The 27,387-nt window shown below is 34.0% G+C and overlaps 1 protein-coding gene across 3 annotated transcripts in view; it reads right to left on the reverse strand.

The window, feature by feature from the left end:
- Nucleotides 1–6,419: 6,419 nt before the first annotated feature.
- The window catches only part of LOC144440537 (formin-binding protein 1-like), a 46,324-nt gene continuing 25,356 nt past the window's right edge, over nucleotides 6,420–27,387 (reverse strand). The window contains exons 2-14 of one of the 3 annotated variants that reach the window (XM_078129911.1): nucleotides 26,968–27,083; nucleotides 24,397–24,444; nucleotides 23,114–23,330; nucleotides 22,557–22,661; nucleotides 21,747–21,875; nucleotides 20,717–20,863; nucleotides 19,926–20,138; nucleotides 19,080–19,103; nucleotides 14,972–15,081; nucleotides 14,544–14,676; nucleotides 11,906–12,123; nucleotides 11,583–11,716; nucleotides 6,420–10,850 (exon numbers count right to left, since the gene is read on the reverse strand). In XM_078129911.1, the coding sequence (XP_077986037.1) occupies nucleotides 10,705–10,850; nucleotides 11,583–11,716; nucleotides 11,906–12,123; nucleotides 14,544–14,676; nucleotides 14,972–15,081; nucleotides 19,080–19,103; nucleotides 19,926–20,138; nucleotides 20,717–20,863; nucleotides 21,747–21,875; nucleotides 22,557–22,661; nucleotides 23,114–23,330; nucleotides 24,397–24,444; nucleotides 26,968–27,083 (1,740 nt within the window). In that variant the 3' untranslated portion in view covers nucleotides 6,420–10,704. Of the gene's footprint in view, nucleotides 10,851–11,582; nucleotides 11,717–11,905; nucleotides 12,124–14,543; nucleotides 14,677–14,971; nucleotides 15,082–19,079; nucleotides 19,104–19,925; nucleotides 20,139–20,716; nucleotides 20,864–21,746; nucleotides 21,876–22,556; nucleotides 22,662–23,113; nucleotides 23,340–24,396; nucleotides 24,445–26,967; nucleotides 27,084–27,387 lie in introns of all 3 variants that reach the window. The other 2 variants (XM_078129910.1, XM_078129912.1) reach the window with 2 other exon arrangements.

Here is a 27,387-nt window from a genome sequence, read left to right on the forward strand (position 1 = left end):
TCAATTATTATTCACCACAGTCATTCAGTTATTGGATGTATTTTTAGCAAAACTTTGAGGCATATGAAAAAAATATTTGGTTCTTTGTGTAATTTGATTATGAAATACAAGGAAAATGTTATGTTGTAAGTGTCACCACTCGAGGACATAATTCTCATCACTGACTTTGTACCTGTCAGTGTTCACTATTAAGAAACGAAATAAAAAATTGACCAAAGCAAAATGCTATTGAACAAACGTCAAATATGATATTAAGATGATTTCTTGTTATCCCGAGGGCTATTTTTAATTGGAAAGCAATCACTTTGACAAAGGTACAGTGTTGTCAAGCATTTATGAATTTTATTAGTCCATGTAACAAAACTTTTATAACGTATGACTGCTGGCCGTTGTTGTAACAAAACTTTTATAATGTATGGCTGCCTGCCTTTATTGTTTAAGTCTAATTTATGCTGATAATTTTGAAGCAAGCTTTATATGCAAAGGGATAGTGTGGATATTTATGAAACAGCTATGAGGCATAACACATTTCTCTTGCATGTACATGTAATATTATTTCTTATCGCAGATTTAATAAAATCTAACGTGTGAAAAGTAAATCTAAAGTTTGAATTTGGATTTTTTAATATCTCCAAATGGGCAAAGGGGGATACTCTATGTCTGTCTGTCCATCTATCCGTTTGCAACTATATCATGGACATGAACAGACCAAATTCATTCAAACTTGGTACAAAGGTGACATACCATACTGGGCACATGTGTTTATGATATTTGGTTTCACTACATTTTCAAATTTGGATGAGTGGATGCCATATTTATCATAACCAGGTGTAAACTGAAATCTAGTATGGTATATAGTATTAACACATTCCTTTATTGGTCAATCATCAACATCAAGTATGTACTGTAGAAAAGGGAGAAAAAACTTAAACATGTAAACTGTGTTAAAGTAATGTATGATTATGCATAAAATAAGTTTACCTAAATATCTCTAAACTAGAAAGTTTGAGGCAAATGCCCTTGATCTCCTAAAGTCAGTGTTTTCAAGGAAAATCTGCTCAGTATTTCGAAGTGATGCAACAATGATCATAACATTTTTCACATTTTGCATTACATAACCACAATAGATGTCAGTATGCAATGGTTAATGAACTCCAGTCAGGCTATAGTGTATATATTGCACCAACCGAGTGCATAGCAATATCTACACTATATAAATAGTGTTATAGCCAGACTTCATATATGTAGCAATATCTACACTATATAAATAGTGTTATAGCCATTAAGCAGCTTACACCATGTATGTGCACATCAATCATCATCTGTTTGAAGATTTTTTTAATTAAATGTAAACTTTATCAGCCAAATAAAGTTGAAAGCAGCTGAATAACCCACCCAGGAGCTGAATCCTAACTCTACTTAAACTATTCTAAAGATATTATAATTTGATCAAACACACCTGTCTGTGGTCACCCATTGACCAATAGGGTTTGAGGGTGTGCTCACAAATTAGCAAGTCATCGTGAGAAACAGACCACGTGATTGGCCAATCCATTTTAATTACGTGACACTTATGGAACACGTGTTTACATAAATGTTGTCATTTCCCTCTGAGAGCATGTTGGTAGTGTACCGTTGTTTGTGCACGTGTCCTTTTACGGAGTTTGTAAAGATGATATTCTGTTATGGCTTCTCCATGATTTCTGGGATAGACTGGTAAGTGAACCATGACCTTCAAAAATTGTATATCTTGAACGTGTAGAATTTGTGTATTTGTCCACAAGGCTATCGACTCTGCGTGCCTCTAATAAGTCCGCGCGATTTCACTGACCATCGAGTTGTCGCTATCGTTCCTCTGTTTCGAAGTCAGTTTGTTAGCCGGGGCCTTAGACTGGCACCAGTTGAGAGATTTGTGCGACTCATAATCTTTAAATGTTTTGAATTTGTTATTCATTTCAAATTTTGGGACGGGAAATGTGGTAAACTTTTTATTTTCTATTTTTCCTAGTTACTAGTAGCCTTAGGATTTAGGTCAGTCATTTAGCATTCACTGATGTTATCGACCTGAAATGTAGTCAAAGAGAGAATGATAGACAGGTGTACAGGTTACTCTAGCCAATCAGACGAGAGGGTACTAAGACTAATTTGCATATGTGTAACCATATTTTTGTTTTTGGGCTACTCTTCCGGGGTTTGTACTAAATTTAGTTTTGCGCGCAAACCCCAGAATTAACCCCCAAACGCTCAAAAAATGAAAAAAAAACAACTAATGCTACATCTATTTTATCTAAGCTTGAGACATAATGCGTAAAATAATATATAAACTTATTCTGTGCTTTATTATTTTGATTAGGTTTTCAATAGAAATGTGTAGTTTCTTTACAGCTGCAATAATTGTAGCGTTTGATGTGATTTTGAGGGCTTTTTCGTCTTTTTTTTGCTCCTGTTTTCGTTCCGCAGTTTAACCCGAATCAAACGCTTCAATTCCTCTAACGCAAACGCAAATAGACGGAACCGATTCAGATCTGAATCGCAAAGTTGGGCGGATTTTTCTGCTAAATTACGCCTTACCTGGCAAAATATCGGTCATTTCCGAACGCCAACATTAATTACGGAGCCTTCAAGACCCAAGAAGTGTTCAGAGGTACCCCAATCCCGTCAAAATCGGCAAATATAGCAACGCATGCAGCATTTTGAAACGGGCAGTACACTGACACCTCGCTCACGTTTTCAACGTGGTCTCGTCTATTTGCGTTTGCGTTAGAGGAATTGTAGCGTTTGATTCGGGTTAAACTGCGGAACAAAAAAAGGAGCAAAAAAGACGAAAAAGCCCTCAAAATCACATCAAACGCTACAATTATTGCAGCTACAATAATTGTAGCGTTTGTTGTGATTTTGAGGGTTTTTCTTCTGTTTTTGTGCTTTGTTTCGTTCCGATGTTAAACGCTACAATTCCTGCTGAGCAAACTCAAAACGCTGCATGCATCAATTTGCTACTTTTGCCGATTTTGACGAGATTGTGGGGGTACCTCTGAAAATTTCTTGGGTCTTGAAGGCTCCGTAATTAATGTTGGAGTTAGGAAATATCCGATTTTTTTGGCAGATAAGGCGTAATTTAGCTGAAAAATCCACCCAACTTTGCGATTCAGATCTAAATTGCTACCGTATAACGGTCTATATTTACGTTAACGTTACAGGAATCATAGCGTTTGCTTCCAGTTAAACCACAGGGCACCCAGGAACCGTGTGACAAACAAAACAAAACAAAACAAACAAATAAATAAATAAATAAATAAACTATCAAATAAATGACAAACGAACAAGCAAACGAACGACAAGTATAGGGACAAATAAAATAATTAAATAAACCAGCAAATAAACAAATACTCGTGGGGTATACCTAGATACATTTTTTGTACCCATCACTATAACCTTGTATAACCTTGTTTGCTTGTTCATTTGTCATTTATTTGATAGTTTATTTATTTATTTATTTGTTTGTCACACGGTTCCTGGGTGCTCTGTGGTTAAACATCGGAACGAAAAAAAAGCATAAGAATAAAAAATCCCTCAAAATCACAACAAACGCTACAATTATTGCAGCTAAGGTTTATAGTGAACATGCATGTATTGCATAGCTTTGTCCCAATATTGCACTCGAACAATTCAATGCATATACATCATCCACTTTTTACTGAGTCGATCCCTATTCGTGATTACATTTTGAAGTCTTAACTTTTGTGTTTTTCTTAAGAATTGGTCTTATGAAAGGTAAGACCTACATTCCCCAAGAATTGTTACTAGGGTAGGAAAGATATTTCCCAAATATTGGGCCGATATATTCATCACATGTTATTTTTACAGTAGGACCGAGGCACCACTTTAATAATGTCACAATAAATATACCAAATATACAGCAATATTTGTAAGTTATATAAAACAATTCAATTTGATTTCTTACAGTAAAATGTTAACAATAACTGAACTAGCACATGTAATTTCAATCAATCAATCAATCAATCAATCAATCAATCAATCAATCTATCTATCTATCTATCTATCTATCTATCTATCTATCTATCTATCTATCTATCTATCTATCTATCTATCTATCTATCTATCTATCTATCTATCTATCTATCTATCTATCTATCTATCTATCTATCTATCTATCTATCTATCTATCTATCTATCTATCTATCTATCTATCAGAAAATTTATAGAGCGCCTGTATCCAATATGAAACGAAGTAAAGTGTTGGTGATTTGAAATATTGTAACAACAGATACATCATAAAGTATAGTCTGTATGCAGTAAGTGTCCCACATTGAATAGCGGACTAGGAAAATTATTCATGCTGCATTAGCTCCGTTTTGTGAAACTTTTTTGTTAGATAGTCTTATTTGTAATATCGTACACCCTGAACAGTATTGAATCACCTTTGGGTAAACATATTTGTGTAGTTGTAGACATAACATGGTCAAAGAAATCCGATCAAATTGTTTTTTTTTTGATCGGCACTAAAAAGTCAGCGACCTAAACGCAGTCACGCAATACATGCAACCCGTTACCCTACCACGTATGGATAAAATCGACCTCTATACGTATATTAAGGAATATATATGTAAATCGTATAATTCTTGTTTAAATAATTTCATTCACTGTGTAAAAGAGAACAACAAAACTTCATTTCATCAATCAACAGTGCAATAAAATATCAGTCTTCCAATATTTCGACTGTGCGCAACCGTGTATTAGAAACTGTTCTATATACATGGGGTTGAAATATGTTTATAAAAAGTTAAATGGCATCATTATAGTAAAGGTCATCACATCTGATGGTTGTATCATTGGCAGGGGGGAAGTTGGGGTTTATTTACTTTAAGAGTCTTCTAATTAAGACAATTTTTGGACTATCCTGGCAATAATTTCATTTTTTAAGACAGTATCATCTAAAATTGGGTAATTTATCTTTATACATAGGGTTACAATGTTTAAGAACAGTTTAATTCCATGAGGCCAAATAAAAAAAAAATAGTGTGTTTACGATAACCTGACCAACCATTTATTTTTTCATACAAAAAGGTAAAATAGTAACAATTTACTTCTATTTCCATGTACACCTTCATGTCTTAGCCTCGCCTGTGGTCACTTAATTTTTAAAAAAAATCTTATTCCAGAGAGAAACCAAGTCTTTTTAACTATAACAGTACAGTCTGCATATTATGGTTTCGTCTACTTAACTTGTAACTGTCTTCATTTACTTCTTTTATACTTCATCAAACTTCTAGTCCTACGGAAGTATTGTGGCGGACGAGCGTCTTATCTTGGTTTAGAAGTAATTTGTAAAAAAATTAAAGTAAAATAAAATAAAATTCCGACCTACCTACCTTATTTTCTGAAATCGGAAACAAACATTTTCTTTATTTTGCCTAAACACAAAAATCGTCTCAAATACTAGAGAGAATATTTGTTGCTTGAACATGTACACATACATCATTATTGAACGTTACCCCAGCCTAAGAAAAACGAGGAAAACATAAGGTCAACTGTAGATGGCAGTATACATCATAAAAAGTCTATTTCTTCACAAAGGTCAAAAAACGCGAAATTGCGACTGTTTGCAGTCTCAAAACGACTTATTACGTCAGAATTGGAAAATGTCAGTTTCTTTTTGTTGGCACTAATAAAACGTGTCCATGGCCAAGGCATATCATATTTTCAAAGATTTTATAATAGGAAACATGAACTTTTGAGATTATAAATAATTTATGATAAATGTATGAAAAATTCATAGAAATATGACCCATACTTTCTTTATACTTTCTTAATTTCTTTCGAGTACTAACACATTCCTGATAGTCTGGTTGGTGTTGGATACAATAGTGTGTAGTTTTTCTTTGTGGTATAGATTAATTTATTTTATATTTGTTGTTTCATTTTATTGTACCTTTAATAATCCCCCAGGGATATATTATGTGTACTAAATAAATAAATAAATAAATAAATTTAATAAACAAGAAATATGCCAAATGTCCGGTAGTTTTAAATATGATTTAATGACCTTGGTTTGGCTTTCTTCAACTCAAATTGTAAATTTTAGATTTTCACAGGCAGTAAACATAGCAAATAATTCCATTTCAATTTTCAAGTGTAAGCCAGACTGGCCTCAAGGCCCTAGCTTAGGTTTTAGGATATGCCAACACACACACACACACACACACACACACACACACACACACACACACACATGCACGCACGCACACACACTGAATGACCAGAGATCGAGACACATGCACACACTGAATGACCATAGAGATTGAGACAATGCACAGACACACACACACTGAATGACCAGAGAGATCGACACACACACAGAATGACCACTGAGAGACACTATGTACATACTGAATATCTGGATTTCTTTATTTGCAGGATTTCTTATAACATAGTTGGCAACTCATAGAAAATACAAAATGAAAAGTTATAAATTAATCTTTTTACTCAAAACTGCAAATAATAAGTACCATTTTTTCAACACATCTGTTATTGTACTTACTGATATCTAATATTGTAATGGAACAAATTCTACATGTGTACAACTGATGCAAATGGTGTCGTCTGACATTTTACACTATTAGTAGTTTTCCCGCCAAAAAAATGTGACTGCCAAATTTGTGACTTTTCGGACAAAACATGAGCACGTTATTGAATTGTGACAATTTATTTATTCACTGAGTTGTAAAGTAGCCAAGGCCTGGAAATCTATGACCTTCCTTTTCTTTTTAAAAAAATAATAACCGATATTTGATATTCAAATCCTACTGATTTTGTTGTCCGGTTAAATACACTATTTGTATATATTCATTAGTCTTGCGTTGCTCAACACCTAGAAAATAAGCATGAAGTCATTTTTAAACATCTGGAGTCACACTTTGGGATTTGCTGCTGAAAAAATTAACTTGACCAATCAGAGCAGCTGTTCCTAAGAAAGGCGAAGGAAAGCATGAAAGACCGTTGCAGATTGGGTACTAGCTACAGATTTTGGTTGGCGAATCACGAGATGTGTTTGCTAATGTCTTTTTTTCTGAGTAGATATGAAATCTAAATGATCACTACTTTGCCATCAGACTATGTTATAACTGGAATCAAAAAGTCATGCAAAGACGTCCCTGCAAAAATAAACAAGCTCATTGTAACTTACACTTTCTAATATAGATAGTTGTTTACGGTGAAAAAAGAAAACCCCAAAATACAATACAGTGTGATCAAACTTTAAAAATAAAATTTTTACATTTACACTGTTCTCAAATATCTGTTAATTATTGGATTACTGATTACTCTACCAATTTGATCAAGTAAATGCCATATTTCATATTACTCTGAATACATTTGTCTCATCAACCAATCAGAGACAAATATTCAAATTACATGTCTGATTAACCAATCAGAGCCCACACTTTTGTATAACTCTGACACATCTGTCTCAATGACCAATCACAGACGTAAATTGTATTCTTAACTTTTGACAAAACACATCAAAGTGAAATAATTACAAAAATTTGCATAAGTTGGCAGGTAGTCATTTAAATCTGCTACAAATAATAATTCACGTAATTAGTAAATTAAACAAATAAGCAGCAGCAGCAGTAGTAGAATTATTTCTGAAAAAACTAAGAAGTGGTTATATACAACTAACGGCTAGAAATTTTCATTTCCATAATTCAAATATTGCAAACTGACTTATAAACTGAAAAATAAAACATTATGCAGACTGTTCTATTAAGCATACAAAATGGTAGCTAATCATCAAATTGTTTCTATGGTGATCCTGTTGCTATGACAACTAATTGTTTCCATGGTGATCCTGCTGCTAAGAAAACAGCCATTTGCTACATATTCATAGCATTACACGTCATTAATTTTATCAAGTTATTTTAGGAAAGCAGGCAGTATTATAGGTTTCAATGTTGTCAATATAAAAAAACAAGACTTTGGTTAAATCAACAAACAGATACTCTGAGATGGCAACGTGAAGAAAATTGTAAATCACATTCCCCTCACCATTCTAAAAATAAATTCACAAATCGCATATTATCTACAACAGAGGCGTTACCATAGCGATGCAATAAATGTAACATTGCATGGAATGCATTCTAAACAACTATTTCACCATTACAGATTGCCTTTCAAAACTCAGTTTTTTTTGACAAAAAAATATATTGTGTGTTTCTGACTGTTTACACACATCATACTAACAGACTGATAATCTCTACTACCTGTTTTAAAATCTCTGTGGAAAGGACACAGAGAAACTACAACTATTTTGAACTTTTGTGAAATCTGTCAACTCGTACTTGGCTGTGCAATGTATGCGAGTAAACTTGTAACAGTTAGCAGTTAGTTAAAATGCACCAAATGTTGGAATGACGACTAAGGCTAATATATATTGAGAGTTCAAATCAAGCCAGGGTTCTATTTCTACGACTGTCAGCGAGTCTTCCAATTTACATTTAAAAGTGCATCCAGACTTTGGTAAATACAATAACTATGGATGTATATATATATACACTGACAAATCGTCTCGTTTTGTTTCTTGAAAAAGCTGACACAATTCTAATTTGCTGTCACAAAACTTTTCTGAAAGCAACAATGATGAAATTTGATTTCTTTTCCAGTAGTGATCTCTGTCTTTTGAATTTACATAATAGAGATTGAACATCTGGGTAAAATTACGAATTATATTCATGCATTCTGATTGGTTGTTTCTTTGTATTTTTTTATTGTTTAGACAAATACAAATATTTGGCAGAATAAGACACATTAGATGTAAATACATAGAAATTATACGTCAAAAAAATTAAATAATACTGAAAAAAGGTGTCAACAAATAACATTCAATTTAAGTTTGGTGTTTTATTTTCAACTTTGTCTGTATAACGGCGTCATTAACAAAACTGATTGGTTTACACCATGATTTTCATGAACTCTTACCAAACACTTCCACCAATGAAATTTATGCAATTTAAAATTGTAGGTGTCACGGCATTCATCACTAGAGGGCGCTGTTTCCAAAGGTGCAAGATTTGGCGCATATTTGATCGCTCCCTTCTAGATGTCTTTGATTCAAATTAACTGCAGGTAGGGAGAAGTGAATTAACTTTGATTCTGATTAGATGAAATATTTAAAATGGGGGACACAGCCTACTAGTATTATTCAGAGCATTTTTCATAACTTGTGTATTTCTATGCCCCTTCGTTTCAAGTTGCCAACCTTGTCACTTGTTTTTTTGGGTAACACGTTATAGTTACAATATTCAGTTCATGGAAGCCCACAAGGCTTAAGTAAATCAAACATTCCATGTAAGACTATACATGTAAAATAAAGCCATGTAAAATCTACAAAAAAATAATAATATATGATTTTATATCAAACAAAGCAATAATTATAAACACGTTTCAGTTAGTATACATTTTGGCAAGATTCTCATGTTTGACTACCTCTCTGTACTGAATGGACTGGTCCATCCATCATAGAAAACAATGGGAATATACCAAACTGTGAATGAAATAGGGGTAATTTGGATTACATCATTATTACAATATCTCTTATATTACATCAATTCCTTCCACGTTTATTTAGTTACCATAATATAGTACATAATGGCTGCAAACAGAAATACACAAATGGACAGCACACTTCTCAACTTTTTTTCTTCGTTTTACTAAATTTTGTTAACATAAAGTATTTTGATAACATGTAAAGAATATATACGTGTTCATGGCAAAATAAAGCCAAAAACATTCTGTGTTACACAAAACACACATATCTTGCATGCATTCTCGTGTTAATAGTTTGATATCCTATACCTTACTACAACTATCTGTATAGAACCCTGTCTTGACAAAAGCTGGCCATGCTGATTTTTGCATTTGTTTCTCCTTTGCTTCTACCAGTGGAATTCTACATATTATTATAGTAGTATAAACTAGATTAATGGCTGTATTGTCTACATAACATCACCAATATGTTCCTTACTACCCCATGTAACATTGCCATGTCTTTTGTGTACAAATCCACCTACAACTGTCTGAATACCATGTCTATATTTGTGGTAGGACAGACTGAGCACCTTACCCAATCTTATTGCACTGTTTACACTCTGCCATACAGCCACGCTATACAGTAACACTCCATCACATGGCCAGTGCCATACAGCCACATGATTCACATGTGTAGTGCTATACACGCCCCAGCAATTTATAACATGCCATACAACCACATGGGACATTGTCATACACTGCATAGAATGTGACCAGTGCCATGCAGTGACAAAATCCACATATATTTAGTGCCATATACATCCATAATGTATATGGCAAATGCCATACAGCCACATGTGCAGTGCCATATGCTTCCAAACAGTACCATATAACTACACACTGTATCATACACATTAAATCACCCCCAGCCACCTCACTTCATGTGGTACAAAACATTTCTAGGTACAGAACTCCATGTCATGGCAGCAATGTTACATTAACATAATGTAAATCTCTGAATACAACTCCACAAAAAAAAAAGCCTGCTTAGCTTACCATGAAACAACGCATAAAACCAGCATGGCTTTCTCCTAGTGTAATAGTTAGTTTATAAGCATCTAAAACTGTACAACATCTACAAGGATCTATGTAAGTTTCAGTCTATGAGGGAACCTCTATGTAAGACGTTGGCACATAACCTTCTTCATTTCCACCTCGGCGTACTTTTGTCCATCCATCCCCACTGTCTCTCTCTATCACGTCTAATACTTCACCAGCTGCGATTGCCATTGCACCATCACTATTAGCTGTAAATACACAAAAACACACTTTTTAAATAACTTTCAGTGTACTGTACAAACTATTACACTATCTAATTGTAAGTGTGTATATTGTAATAATAATAATCTTTATTACAATACCTTACATGTGTACTTATCATAGTTCTTAGTTTGGGTTTTTTGTTGTTGCAAAAAATACATTTTGCTAAATTTTTAATTAAAATAATACTTTGAGTTTGCAAAAGAGACATAATTTTTGTGTGTGTGTGTGTGTGTGTGTGTGTAAATTGTAACAGCTTCCTTAAAGAACAACAAACGTTGGGTTAATTTCACCTTAGCTGTGTTTCTTATTCTTTGGAATGCCACAAAAACCTATTTTTACCAACCCTACTACATACTACCTGAAATGTAGTCTGCAATGAAATTTGTGAAATCTTGTTCAGAAGAGTTCTGGTTTACCCTGGGGTGAGGCATCATGGGTAAATACACAATGTCAAAGCTAACTATGGAGCTCCTATCATTGTTTTATTTAACCCATGATGCCTTGTTTCAACCTACAGCTGGTCTCTTCTACACTTCATCAGCATGAGAACTACTGTTTAGACAAAACGAGCCTAACTTTGTTCCCTTTAAAAGTGCTTAAGTGGCAGACATTTGCATAAATCTAGAATTATTTTGACTCATTGTAGGATATTTCTAAGTTAGAACAGGGTTGATGTTATTATTTCACAGTACATGTCAATCTAATGGAGTACTTACATTGGAAATCATAGAGAACTTTACTTCTGAATAAGACCATTTCAAGTCCACTTCTTGATGTGGGTTCAGGTATGTCTTCATCAAACTCATCCTGGTAACTAGAATTGACGCTAGTATCTACTTCTGCTTGAGGACTGTTACAAAACACAAATATAGAAATTATTTAGCACAATTTTTCACAATCAAATTTTGATTAGTATTTTGGTAAAGGGGGAAGTATTATAGACAAAGTTATTTCGATTTTTTAAATGTTGATGTTTGTCTGTTAACAAGTTCTTTTATTGTATTTCACAAGAGGCAGCCATATTTTCTGATTTACTTACCTTGCAGCAGTAACCGCTTGTGGCGATACCAATGAAGACCCCTGTGATATTGTAGACGTACGATGCGATACTTGTGATACTGTTGAAGAGCTTGGTGATGACGCTCCACTGGGTGATGATGAGTATAGATTAGCATTGGTTTCTATCTGTGATTTAGGTCTCTCCTTTTTAGGTGTGCCTTGAGGTGTTGACTTGCCATCCATCTCATCTAAATACATCTACAAGGTAACAATAGTACATTATTTAGTAAGTCTATTACTCGTATGTATGTATGTATGTATGTATGTATGTATGTATGTATGTATGTATGTATGTAGGTAGGTAGGTAGGTAGGTAGGTAGGTAGGTAGGTAGGTAGGTAGGTAGGTAGGTAGGTAGGTAGGTAGGTAGGTAGGTAGGTAGGTAGGTAGGTAGGTAGGTAGGTAGGGGTGGGTGTGTGTGTGTGTGTGTGTGTGTGTGTGTATGTATGTAAGTATGTAGGTATGTAGGTATGTAGGTATGTATGTATGTATGTATGTGTGTGTGTGTGTGTGTGTGTGTGTATGTATGTATGTATGTATGTATGTATGTATGTATGTATGTATGTATGTATGTATGTGTGTGTGTGTGTGTGTATGTATGTATGTATGTATGTATGTATGTATGTATGTATGTATGTATGTATGTATGTATGTATGTATGTATTGTATGTACGTACAGGGTGGGTTGGTTGGGTAGGTAGGCATACAACAGAAATTACATGTAAGTTCAATGAATATTAAATCACCTAGATTAAAATAATTCCAACTTTGATAGCCTATAGCATACCTACCTCATTACACAGGAATGTTGTATTCCTCACAAATTATAACTACATATGCTAGTGCTTTAGATAAATAATACAGGGTAGGGGTGGTAGCATTAGGACTTACTGGGTTACCAAAGACCATATATCATGGTTCACCCTTATATATTTACTAGACACCTAAAATATTACAATATATTATTGAACTTTCACTTGGTAACCTGTTAATTACTTATTAGTCACAATAAATTTCATTTTCAAGTTCATAATTTATATTATTATTATATAATATTATATAATTATTAAAAGCACCCTGCAGAGAAGTTATACTACAAGTTCATTGACAATAAAAGCTCAATAGCTTACTGGCCATAGCATTTAGGTTTACACCTTAGGTTTTGATTTATTTTATTCACACAAATCGCGGCAATTACTTTTCCATAATTTGACTTTAAGCATCCCATCCTTATTTCATAGATTGCTTTAATCACTTCCTAGATTCAAGCAATAAACTGTTTACCCAACTGTGTAACTGTAGAATCATGTACTTTATGAGTCTTTCTTTTCTACTTACACGTCGCCTTTTATGAGTACAAAGATCCGCTTTTGCGAGGAATCGCTGATAAAAACAAGATGTATAGAGAATGACGACAGAGGTACAAAGACAAGTTTAAGTTTAACAACTAAAACCACAAAGGAAACCCGTCAAAAGCCCAAGTCAAAGGAAACATGTACTATTTTGTTATTACATTATAATCCCATCAACCAAGGAAAGAGATAATGTACTGTAGTAAGAATAGAAGCAATAACATGCATTTGAAAAGAACTTTAAAACGCCAGAGGAGGTAAGAAAACGTAAACAACCTAAAATCTTGATAATGTTAATCTTCAACTGTAATCAGTATATTTAAAATAAAACTGTAAGAAAATTAGCATATGAGTACAAGTAAAATAACAATATATGTACCAAGATAATTATATTTTTACATATTTTCTATTTAAGTTTAATTTCTTTGTTTGATGTTCTAACGTTAATGTTGAGACTAGCTTCTCAATGTGTACAGGAACACTGCATAATTTATGAATGCTTTCACTATTTGACCTTTGACCTATACTTCCATCAATGTCAGATAGGTTAATATGAACAACTTTGATGAAATAAACAACAAGTCTTTGTCGAAGACATATACCCAATTTTATTATATGGCTGTCAAAAGGGGGTAGGCACTTGAACTAAGTCTTTGTTCTCCTTAGCTATTGATTTTTACAAAAAATATAGCCACCATTCATCTAAGTTTGTGAATGTAGCAAAACTAAACATTGCAAAACTAAACATTGCCCCTATGCCCAGTATAGTATGTCACCTTTGTATCAAGTTTGAATGAATTTGTGGCTTGTTCACGTCAGTGATATAGGTGCAATCTGATGGATGAAACCCAATGCAGCCAGCCCCATTTGGGGCCTAAAAAGAAAACAGTGCAATATAATGTATTAACACTGCTACTGTTAACTGTTCTAAAATTAGGAGATTAATGTTAAGGTTCAGATTAGGTTTAAAACTTTAACCCATTGCTATACTATGGTGGTTAGATTTGATTTGAATGGAATGGATATGGGGATTGTAAGGTTTACGTCTTTGTGATGTTTTTATGTGTATATCTGTGTATATTTGTGCTGGGCGCGGTGTGCGTGAGTGTGTGTATGTATGTATGTATGTATGTATGTATGTATGTATGTGTGTGTGTATGTATGTATGTATGTGTGTGTGTATGTGTGTGTGTATGTATGTATGTATGTATGTATGTATGTATGTGTGTATGTATGTATAAATGCTATTCAACACAATGACACTGACCTGATATTTTTGTAGTTCTGTTCTATACATATCCAGTTCTTTGCCATTTTTGTTTAACTGTGTATCCACACTGTTTGGATCACCCAGGGCTGGATTCTTTGTGTAAACATCCTTCATTTTGTTCAAAGCATCTCTATAAAATGATTAAAAAGGTCCAACGTGTCAGACAAGAGTTCAGATTAAACATTGCCACGGCAAGGCAAAGTATTAAAAACAAAAGGTGTTTGTACACACAAATGAACTGCAGAGGGCGATGTTCACTTTTCCCTACAACACAAATGATATACAGGTACAAATAAAGTCACTATCAGTTGTTTATTTTAATAGCACAAGTAAATCAACTCTAGATGACAAATTATGTAATAACTGGACTTACTTTGAAGTACACTGCATGCAGTATTTGAGTATATTCTGTCTTTGCTACCCACCTTGTTTTCATCTCATTTTCTAACTTTTCAGTGAAGTCATCAATTTTTTGTTGTAGTTTCTTCCTACGTTGATTTGGTGGCAGGTCACTAAAATCTTCTTTTTCCTCATTCTGTGGATGTTAACATATTAGTGTCATCTACACCATGTTACACTACATTTTATACAATAAAACATGCTGGCCAATCCAACTGCTACATAAACTTACTGTACAATTATTGTTTGCACAACACAAAGTATTTCATATTATTAACTACTCCAGGGTTAACAATATGAGAAATGACAGGCCAATGCAGGACTTACCATGATTCAATATGATTGCCATGGTTACAAGCTGACCATGATGCAACACGAATGAAATATACACTTGCATATAACCCCTTCAGGTCCAATAACTACAAAAGACCATTTTGTGTCTTTTTTGTCAATTGCACACATTCTAGTCTAGGGACTATCCATGACTTTGAATCTCTTCTAAGAGAGATCTTTGAAGCCATGTATAGTATCTCGACTATCCACATACGGCAAGTTGTGAATCAGTTGGACTGCCAATAGTACACACCTTAATATTGCTATGTATGTTACGAATACCTACACACTAAATTCTAGTCTTACCCATTATATCTCTACAACGGAATTTGAAGCCAAATCTATACTACTGTTATCTATAAAAGGGATGTTGGTGTGTAGGTTTTTTTAAAAGTAGCGAAAATATCAACAAGCATATTTTGTACTGTAAGGAAACTGACATGACAAACTTATTTTGTATAGCTTTGCAATAAACAAGCAAATTTTACACAAGAAGAGCATAATTTGCAAAGCAAAGAAACGGACAAACTTATTTTGTGTAGCTTTGAAATAAACAAGCATATTTTACACAAGAAGAGCATAATTTGCAAAGCAAAGAAACGGACAAACATATTTTGTTTAGCAAAGAAATTGGCAAGTGTAATATGTTGCACAGAAACTAGCATACTTTGCACAATATTTATAACATGAAGAGCATAACGTACAATGCAAAGAAAATGACAAGCTTTGTTGTAGAGGGCAATCATTGACTGAGAAATTGAAAAGGATCATTTAAATCAATTGATATACATTCATGAAGCAAAGATTTTGACAATTCTTATAAAGAAAGTGGCAGGTCTAGATTGAGCAGAAGAGAAATTTTACAAGTTTGTTTGTGTAGCAAAGAAAAACACATTGACAAGCATATGTAAGAAAAACATACAAGCGTTCTTCGTGTAGCACACTATAAAGCAATGTATTTCTTTAGCAAACAAATCAATATGAGTACTGTATTTGTGAAGCAGAGAAATTAATGAGTGTATTTTGTACAGTGGAGAAAAAACTGATGAGTGAATATTATGTTATAAAGAAATGTATATATGGGTATATTCTGTAAAATGAAGGATTCAAGAATACTATATGATTGATGTAAGAGTTATGAGTGAGGAATACAAACATGGAGTGTGGAATGTGTTATAGTAAGTATTGGTACACATGCATAGCTGTAAAAAGCTATCAACTCTGTATAATTCTATTATTAGGCAAAAAAAAAAAGAATTGTTTCTGGTGTCTTCACTGAAGTAGGGAGGGTTATTTTTGTGTTTCTCGCCCAGATCTGCAGACTGCATGGGCTAGACAAACAAAAACAAAAAATCTGCCACAAGGGTATTTAAGTGATGTGCACACCGACCAGAAACAATTCTTTTCTTTCTTTTTTTTTACTTATATCATCCTGCATGCATTCTTACGTGGATATACACAGCCAATTCAGACAGTGTTGACTGCAGTTGTAAGTTACACCATGGATATTGATGTTAATTTGAAATTCACTGGTATTTTAACAAACAACAGGCTGGAACATTGGGGGGGGGGGATATCTAGGGTTTTGGGGGGTTAGTTTTGGTTTGGTTTGTCTGGTGAACTTACCCTACACCAACATGGTCTGTATGGCTGAGGGGGATAACGATGGATATCCAGAAAGAAAAGTATAAAAGATATAGTGTGAACAAAACACAGCACAGAATGAAATGATAGCCATGATTTGGTTAATGCGTGTGGCTAACTTTCCACCCCAGTTTCCCTTGTCTGTGTTGTGTTGTTACCCTTCTGACAAACACAGAAAATTTATCATCAGTCACATCCTACGATACTGGGGAAAAATCTGTGATATTCTGATACAGACCTTCTAGGAAAAAATGTTTATTGATCAGTTACTGTGATCTATAACTTTGTTCAGATGATTACACCAGGGTTTGATATTATCACCATTTCTTTCAAATTCTCCAAAAAATTTCATCATTAGTGATCATAATGTTTTGGCTAAGACCAAAACTGTTCTCAGCTTGGTAGATGAAATGAACGTCAAGGGCTATAATGTATAACCTGCTAGTGTGTTAAAACCTGTGTAATTCATTTTTGCTTATATTTCAGAAACTCGGAAAAAAATCAGGAGAGTCGGGATGTAACCCAATGAATTAGTTAAAGACCACAGGTATACAATACAATAACACGGTACAAATTATGAGAACTTTTAACTCAATGATGGTAGTAAAACTTATTCTGGTACAGAGAGTTTCTTGAGATAGTAACACCAAGACAAGTCTCTGGGTTAAACTTATCCAGATCAAATCAGCATCAACAAACAATAATATTATAGAGGTTCTTGAATATGTACACAGAGACTTGGCAAATAAGAATGTGGTATGTACTTTTAATTTTCAGTGACTAAGAAAATATATCATAATGAATATTATATTATATCTGGATACCTGGTGAGAGCTCTTTCTGATGCAAAGACATAATTCAAAGGTTATTTCATTACGTAAGAACGATAATCACCAAGATTCACAATGTTACACACTGTTCCCTTTGAAATGTCTCGCCTAAAACTAAAGGCTGGGTCTAGTACCACCCTGGTGTCAGTAGCCGGCCCTCACTGGAAAGAACAGTGAGGAATGGCTAGTGCCACTCTGAAAACTAAAACCAAAACAATATGGCTTCCCCCTACCAAACATGCACAAATCAGCCTACCCAAAATGCCACCTGTGAGGGTGCACTACCACCTGACTACCTAAAATTCTTTGATGCCTAGACTCGTTACAATTTGCTTGGAATAAAGCTGGTCAGTTTTTATCCTGTACATCACTAATGCTGCTATTTCGAAATGTTTTGTCGCGGGTGGCGTACTCACTTTAGGTAGGTCACAGCATCTTCTGTTTTGTGGTTGTAATCGATTGCCTTTGTGATAGTGCATGTAGTGGCATGTGATCTAGCAAAAACACTTGCAAGTTTCTGTCTAAGAAAATACATAACTTATGATATGCAGAGACATATTAATTGTATTGAGTGTTTCAAAATTGAAATAATCTTGAGCAATGTTGTGATGACGGTCATATGATCAACACTCAGTCTTCTGAAAGTATTTTTGCTAGCTAGCATGCTGTGGCACACACTATCGCGGATGTGATCAGTTCGATCAATAATAACTGCAAAATGGAAGTGACTGCAACCTACCTAGAGTGAACACACCGCCAGCAGCAAAACATTTTGAAATAGATTAAGACTTGCATGCCTTGATTTTACTCTGGGGTGACGTGTACAGTACTGGGCAGAGATGTTATGGAGATTTTGCATACAAACACTTTGCATAGTTTCCAATGTTTATTCAAAAGTGGTTATGCAGTCATATGGTGGAGGAGTACTTACTGATAGTATTAAAACAATATGAAAAACATGATAATATAATAAATATTTTCCCCATCCATGTCCCCTTTAAGCACTTTGAAAGTAGCCATGTGTACACATACTATGGAATTTGTGTATGGTTAGTGATATTTACCGCCAAACGGTGATTGCATTTTTTCTGCCTGCTGTGCATGGTAAAAAATTAGAGAACTCAGAACACATGTCCCCATGTTGAACTCGCATGCAATATTACAACATGGGCAACAACACAACACAACACAACAAAATCACATTATTACCCATTATGTTCCAATATGGACTTGTCCAATTGTACACAACAATGGAATGTTCTAACTTATAGGGAATCACAGGGGTGGAAAGTACAGAAAGCCTATGAGAAGGCAGATAGAAGCTTACTTGTATAATTAAACTGTGGAGTTGCTGCAAAGATTGTTTTTAAGTCCAGTTTAGCAAGCCGGGTTGTGATAAAAAGACAGGAGATGAGAAATAACAAATATTGTATCAACATGTAGAATGAAACCAACAGTTGGCATAGTAACCATTTCTAGTCAAACAATCATGAAAAATCAGTTAATACTGACAAATGAAATAAGAATCAAAAGTGAAGTTCGATCGAAATCCAATTTCTTCTTCAGTCCTAAGAATTTCAATTGTTTGAATTAGAAGCTCCCCGTCCAAAAAACATGCAAATATTTACTGTCAGAATTTGGAGTTAGAAAAGATACTTGTTCGTGTAAAAGTAAGATAAAGGTAAGAAATAACAAGAATTGTGTGTTGAAAATAAACTGATCAAACAAGTGCAATACTAACATGTGGTCAAAATCATTTTAACGCAGCAAGTATGTTTTCACGAAACTCACCGTTAAATGCACACGACATTTTAACATTTAACAATCATTCTGTGTGAGTCCTTCCCTTAATGTGATCAATTATGGGCTGGTGCCAACATTCTACACACTTTGGACGTTTATGTAGTATTGAAAAGTAAAACCACAGCTTTTTATTTATTAGTGAAGACATACAATGATTTACTAGACATTCCTTATAAGACTGCATTCACTTAAAGGGACATCATTCATAAAATCCACACATTCACTTACAAGTGATTGCAAATTCTACATCAACTTAGGGGTTATGTACAAATTCTACATCAACTTAAGGGGTTATAAAATCATAATCCACTATGGGTGTGTATTTGTAATTATTCACACAAAGGGTGCTTCTTTGCATTCCTTCACCTACTTTATGAAACAATTGTATTATTCCTCTCCTTTCCTTCTTCCGTTTCGCTTTTGTAGTTCCTCCTGGTGTCAGAGTACCGCTTTTGGATGGCATGCCAGTATTACCACCACTGCCTGTTGACACGTTATCGTCTTCTTTACTTAGATCTATAAATACGATGTCGTCTGGCGGATCCAGACCTGTTTTATACCTGTCTATGACAGATTGTGAATCCTGTAAGAAGAAAGACACCTTAAACATGTGGACATTGAACTCACAGCTGTACATCACATGTCAGCCAAGTTGTATGCATTCAAATAGAAAATTCAGGACTTATTTTCTGGTTGTTCCATCTTGTCATGACAACATGCTATACCTTGTGAACACTACAGTGCTCAGAAAATGTGAAAATATAAAATGACTACAACTCTCCCCGATTTCCATAATGCTGCTGCTATTCGATATATAAGTGAACACAATATTGTGTCAATGAAAAGATGGGGGGGGGGGGGGGGGAAGGGGGGGAGACTCAAATTAAAGAGGTACTTAGCAGTGTGCTCTTTAATGATAGCCACATTTTGTTGTTGTGAGCCAAAGTGAGAAAAATTGAGATTTCTTTTGAGTCACCACATGGTAAAAGATAGGAGAACACCAAATTGTGGTGTATCACTAGAAATTATGTGTGTCAGTGGCGCGTCAATTTGGCTTCTGAGAGGGCACACTGGTATTGAGTAGTAAAATAGTAAGAAACTGTAAAAGATGGGACTCTTTTAAAACCTGTATGTTTAATATCTGATGATAAAAAAACTCACTGCTGCATGGTCAACTGCATTGCCAGCTACAGTAATACAATCTAAACATTTGGTAACAATTGGTAGTACGTTCCGATGGTCATCTGCAAATTTTTTGTAAAGTTCAGCTAAGGTATCTATCCTGTGTTCATCAAGATCTTGAAGTTGCTGTCCAAATGAAAAAATCACAACAAATGTCAGTGATACAATAAAGATAAACTGTCATGCTGAACTGTACGATTTACATGTGTTAAAGGCCAATTATTCAATCCCATATTCTTATATCAGTGCTATTTAAAGTTAAATCCTGAACAAAAGAATGATCCTATGTAATCCTTATGATTCCACTGATAAGATAACACTACTGTGAGAACCTGGGATTGAAACATTGGTCTTTAAAGTAACCAAGTCTGCATCAGTTTCTTGATGTTTATATTAGCGTATAGAATATATTAATTCTAGTTTGCCCAACTTGTAGTTTTTCTGTGTACAAACAAATACTCCCCTGACTGAGAGAGATTACTACAAAATAAAACGAACCATGGACAAAAAATGTGATTGAGCACACATATACAAAAGGTTAAATAACTGATCCTATCAGTTAAGGATCAAAATTATGTAGTAATCTTTACTTTGCATGACTTTCTTATTTGAATAAATGGAATCTATGTGGCTATGTAGTTCCTGTCAATGCAAAAGAAATTTCATGTTTTACATGACGAATAAAGTAATTATTATTATGTTGTGAATATTTCTTATCATATGTTCAAATTCCTGGTGAGAGTCCTACTATTCATTGTACAAAATTTAACATCTTTTACAAGTTGGAAAGTAATATATATTTTAATATGAATCAAAAGTAAACGTCTAAAACACTCCTAAACAGACAAATAGTACACCTTTAACATGATGCAGGTTTTCCCCGGGTACTCCGGTTTCCTCCTGCATTAACACTGAACCCATGAGGGATGGCCCTCACTGGACTTCTTGGGAGACAAGTGTTTATATGCTTAAAGAACTATCCAGTATAAATAAAGATTATTATACATACCTTAAATACTTGTGGCAAAGCATTGGAATAATAATTCCTTTGGTGAGTATTTGTATTTTCTAGTTGTAGGAGATATTCATTTTTACAGTCTTCACACACCTGCATTTTAGAGTTCATTTGTCCCCTTGCCTAAATGCAAAAAAAAATAAAAAATAAACAGTATATTTTTTATACATCATGCATATAGTAATATTCTAAGTAATTTAGATCATACAGTAGTGTATGTCCAGAAAACTTTCCTACATATTGGCTGGTGAGTCACCAAATACTTAAGTACTCTTATAAAGACAAAACATATTAATCAGTTTGGTAAACCCAAAGACTATATTCAGTCTTGAAATGTGATATAACTACTAGATTAACTTATTAAAGGAAATACCACTCGATGAAATAAAGGCATTTTCCTAAACTTTGGATAGTCATTTCACGGTTTTTACCTCACATACATTATACACAATTTCAAAGCAACATCAAGTTGAAGTTGTCCCTCATTTTGGGATCTTTGCTTTGTTTTTTGTGGTGTTTTTTTTAGTTGCATCGGATGTTTGATACTGATATAACTTACGAACTAAAGCAGATCAAAAGACTTCAAAATCATGGATCAAAGGTTTTTAATGAATTCATATCAGCTGTGTGATGTCATTTCAGAACTAACAAAGGTCAAAAGACTTAAAAAACTTACATCAAAAGTCTTCAAATCAAATCACAGAAGTGCTTTCTAAGTTGAATCACATGGGTGAAATAACTTATAAACTAACTGTCTTGATCTGTGAACACCTATTTAGAATCTTGCATGAGATAACATTTTACCTTTTCAACCTGTGCCCTGGGAAGGTTCATATCAGCTTCAGCTTCTGAATATTTTAATTTGGCATTCTCTGACGCTTTGTGTGCTGCCTCGTATGACTTTCTAGCCTGAAAAATTATGAAACATACATGTACTTCAATATTTCATTTGTAGAGCTATTTTATACAATTATTCATAGTTTTTATGAAATATAGCTGATTTTCAGGCACATTCAAATAGAAAAAAAGAAATTTCAATGATAAATATATGCCAAATATGTTCAAACAAAGGTACTGGGCCTATGACCAAGTGAGGGTGCTAACACAGGTGGGTATGGTAGCACTCACCTTTGTTTCTGGTTTGAATAGAAGCAACCTGTGTATGGTTGAAAAATGGCTGCTGATATACTGATGAATACTTTCACTCTTTCAGTTTTATCTTTAGTGTGACAATTTTCAGTGAACAAAATACAATTAAAATACCAACCTATAATTATAATATCATTCTTCCTACTTGCATTATATAACACCAAAGGTTTAACACTACCCAGTCATACAAGGTTACCTATGTTAATATTTACCTGTTCTTGAGCCTTCAAAGACGCTGCTAAAGCTACATGCACCTTTGTACCTTCTTGAAGGAATTTCTTCCTTTCTGATTTGAGTTCTTTGACGAGATCTTCCGATGCTCTGACTACATCTGTGGTAAGACTTTCTGAGATGACTTCATGCTGACCTGCGAGGTCACCGACCTCTTTCACCAAATTGGCAAACTGCTTGGACCACGTGTATGTGTATCTGTTGGGACTAACATAGGATTAATCTCATATCCACAGAAAACTTTCCCCAAAAGCTCTACCAGACAACTCTTTCTCACCAACATTTTAAATCTTATTTTAATCATACACTCTGCCTGAAAAAAACATTTCCACAAAACACAAAAGTCTGTTTTATATGGTTTTTGAATTTGGTTACAAGTTTAGAATGTTCATGCCAAGTCCTAGTCTGTAAGGTATGCCGTGACAGGGCATCCTCAAACATCGGCCAACCCTAACTGTGTGAGAGGAGGCCGGTGAGGGCGAAACGTCACGACGTATCTTACAGTCTAGCCAAGTCCAGGTGTTAATTTGAACCTCAAAGCACTGAAAGGCTGAATCCACAGTGAGGAAATGTCAAGAAAATTTTATTTTGTATTTATCTGAATAATTACATGTTATACTTCTATTACTTCTAATCATCAAAATTAACCATGACAGCTGTGACATATAACAATTATGTAAACCAAATGAATGTCATTTTGGGTACACTCAACATTGCTGTAGACATCATGATCATGGTAAAATGCACAAGCATAGCCCCGACAATGCTATATGGAGATGTTACACTCATTTCAATACACGTACTTATCAACACAACTACACTGAAATGTATAAACCTAGCAATTCTATGTGAAGATGTTACACTCATTTCAATACACATACTTATCAACACAAATACATTGAAATGTACAAACCTAGCAATTCTATATGGAGATGTTACACTCATTTCAATACGTGTACTTATCAACACAACAACATTGAAATGTGTAGCCCTGACAATGCTAGATGGAGAAGTTACTCATTTCAATGCACATACTTATCAACACAACTACACTGAAATGTATAAACCTACCAATTCTATAGAGAGATATTACTTTTATTTCAACATAGCTCTGGATGTATGGTTCGACTTGTCTTCCCTTTCCGTCAACACACATAAATGATAGCATATAAATTTCATGTACAAATATACCCATATGTAACGTATACAATCCATGGCTGCAATGGGTCTGAATTATTTTAATGAATATAATATCAAAACTTACCCATTTTCATTTTCTTTTTTCTTTGGCGTGTAAGATTTTGCCAGTTTCCTATGACAAAAAAAATTAAAATAAAACAGATTTTAGTTACTAGAATTAAACATTAATTTGTTTATACATGTATTGACATGTTTATAGGGTTGACATGTGCCTGCCAATGTTGTTATTTATAGTTTGGGTGGGTTTCCCAAAGTAGAGAAGGGACAGGTAAGATATGGTGGCAGTGTAATAAGTATAATTGCTATACAATTACATAGTAGATATGACCTTATTGTACTAACATGACATAATGTCATCGGTTTGACACATTGGCCAGGGTAGCATACATGAAGCTGGTAGTGCACCTGTCTATAGTATAGATGAGATGTGAAAGTCCTGGGTTTGAATCCCGATCTAGTTCCACTTTTCTCTTCCCGGTTTACTACAACCAACATGACATTCTTAAAGTATGTCATTTGAAATGTGTTTCTTTACATTTGCTATATACTGAAAACTCAAACTATCAAACATATCAGTAGCACTAAATTGCCACCATTACTACATATCAATACACACGGATTATCAACAGCTCATTTTACAGCTATAAACCTGTTGATATAACAGATGTTAACATTTTGCTGGAATATTTGTGAATAAAGATGAGGTCTATTTTGGGACTAAAAAGATAGACATGTATGTAACATAATGTACTAGCTAGAGTACTAAAGTCTAGCTAGAGTACTAGAGTCTGGTCTCACACAACTTCGCCAAATCGATAGGAAGAGCATAGTTGGATCGATTCAAGTTCATGCAAGATCACATGGGAATTTATTGGGAATCATGTAAAAATACATTTCTTGTCATATGCTAAGCAGATTCTTCTGTATGCATCCAATGTACAGAACAGTAAGGAAGATTATGTTATTATATCAGTAAATACATACATTCATAAGTCTAGGAAGGTGAGTATTATTTAAACATTAATAATAATATAGGCTATAGTATTATATTTCATTTTTTGGGAGTCATTTTTAAATCGCTGACATTCTATATCACATACTTCATAAAGCTTGATGATTCATCACCACACAAGGCTTTATTTAAATCTAGAGGGAATTGTAAACCTGTAATTGCAGCCTTTCTATAGAATGACGTCATCTGTCATCAGGTTTCAAATAAGTAGAAAAACAGAGGAAGTCTTAATTCACATCTACATATGTAAAATGATACCATTTGGCTCTTCAATATTTTATAAATGTAACCAAGGCTGAAATTAGTACACCAAATAATGCACCAGACATGCAAGATTCGTCATGAAAGATGGGGTTATTTTTCAGTCCAGTGACTACTTCCCAGCTGTTTCCTCTTTAGTTTTATGAATAATTCAATCTTGTCACAAAGCTGTATATTTTAGTACAATTGAAAAAGTTCTCTAAACATGTCAACTTTTAAACTCACTTCAGTGACATGTGAAACCCTTCATTGTAATGTTCACAAAGAAAGAGGAAGTTACACTTTAATTCACATACAGATTAGGTGCCTCACAACTAAACTCTTCATGTTTTTATTCAAAACTTCATTTTTTCACTTTTCATACAAAATGGCCTATGCCTATCCTAATCCCAGAAGTCTGGTATTTCAACTGATAGCATATTAATTTTATGTGACCTGGTCAAAGGTCACATCAAATGACCATGGTTTAATCCCAAATATGGTCGTCTTGGAGGTCTTGACAAAGATAAGGACAGCTTAGATAACAGCTACATCTTCTTAAAGAGAATTCCACAACCTACTTTTTAAGATCACAGAAACACACCAACATTTGTTTTTTCAACCTCCCATTATCATTTTGTATTCTTTACTTAGTACAGAATGAAAACAATACCATACAGGGTGATGGTTTCTATTCATTCACAACACAAAGTTCTAATATTTCTTTAGCTGAACTTCCCCTTTTTTCATCAATCCATACAAAGTTTTTCCACTATTTACCACAAGCATCACAGTTTAAGGTAATGTTATAATATTTTACTTTGGCTAAAATTGTTTACACTGCCTTCCAGTTCATTTTGAACTTATAATTAAAAGGATAAAAATATCAGAGGACGAACTTCTCAAGCTAATGACACATTGCAGTTATGTGGAAACTGTGTTACAATTGTAATGCTATCATTTCTATACACCAGTTAGCTTAACAAAAAGAAATCATCCGTTCATTTCTGATAATGTTGAAACATTCCTTGTATTGTGTTAATAGTCTTGTTACTATGCATCATGTATTCATTCTCTCTCTCTTCGTTCAGTTACTGTAAATTCAACTTCCAGTTTGAAAGTAAGTTATGTGAGGACACAATAATGTCAACAGGTTTATATCAACCTCCAATCACATAAACTAATGTTGTTGACGGTGCAAGTACTGTGTTTTATAGTGGGGACAACACTGCACAGCAGTAACCTACCAACCATGGCAGCCTAGCTCAGTCGTATTTAAAGAACGGTGCAAGTATTGTGCTTTATCTACAGTAGGGAGAACACTGCATGGAAGTGAGAGTCTAAATTCACAACACGTTGAGATAGATATCCCATAATACTCACCTTAGCGCTGCAGCATATTCATTTTCTATCCGACAACGGTCTTTCACAAAAAGGTGATATTTTTCAACAAATTCGATTCCATACTTAGTGTGTTTTTCAATGACCTCATACTGGTCCTGTAGAAAACAAGAGAACAGAAAATGAAAATGTAAATCACCTACAAGATATCAAATATATGTATGATAATAACATTTATCAGTATCATATCATTAACTATTTATATCATAATAAATAAAGAACTTTAGAAATGAAGATTTTAATGCAAATAAATAAACACATAAATATATAAAAACATAGCCATCTTTTGATATATTAGTTCATCTTCTGTTCATGACATCAAAATTCCTACAACAATATTTTATTTCATCAGACATTAATAATGTCTATTATTACATATGTACCATTGTGTACGTTGGTGTA

This window comes from Glandiceps talaboti, chromosome 10 (assembly GCF_964340395.1).
Source record: "Glandiceps talaboti chromosome 10, keGlaTala1.1, whole genome shotgun sequence".
NCBI classification, from domain to species: Eukaryota; Metazoa; Hemichordata; class Enteropneusta; family Spengelidae; genus Glandiceps; species Glandiceps talaboti.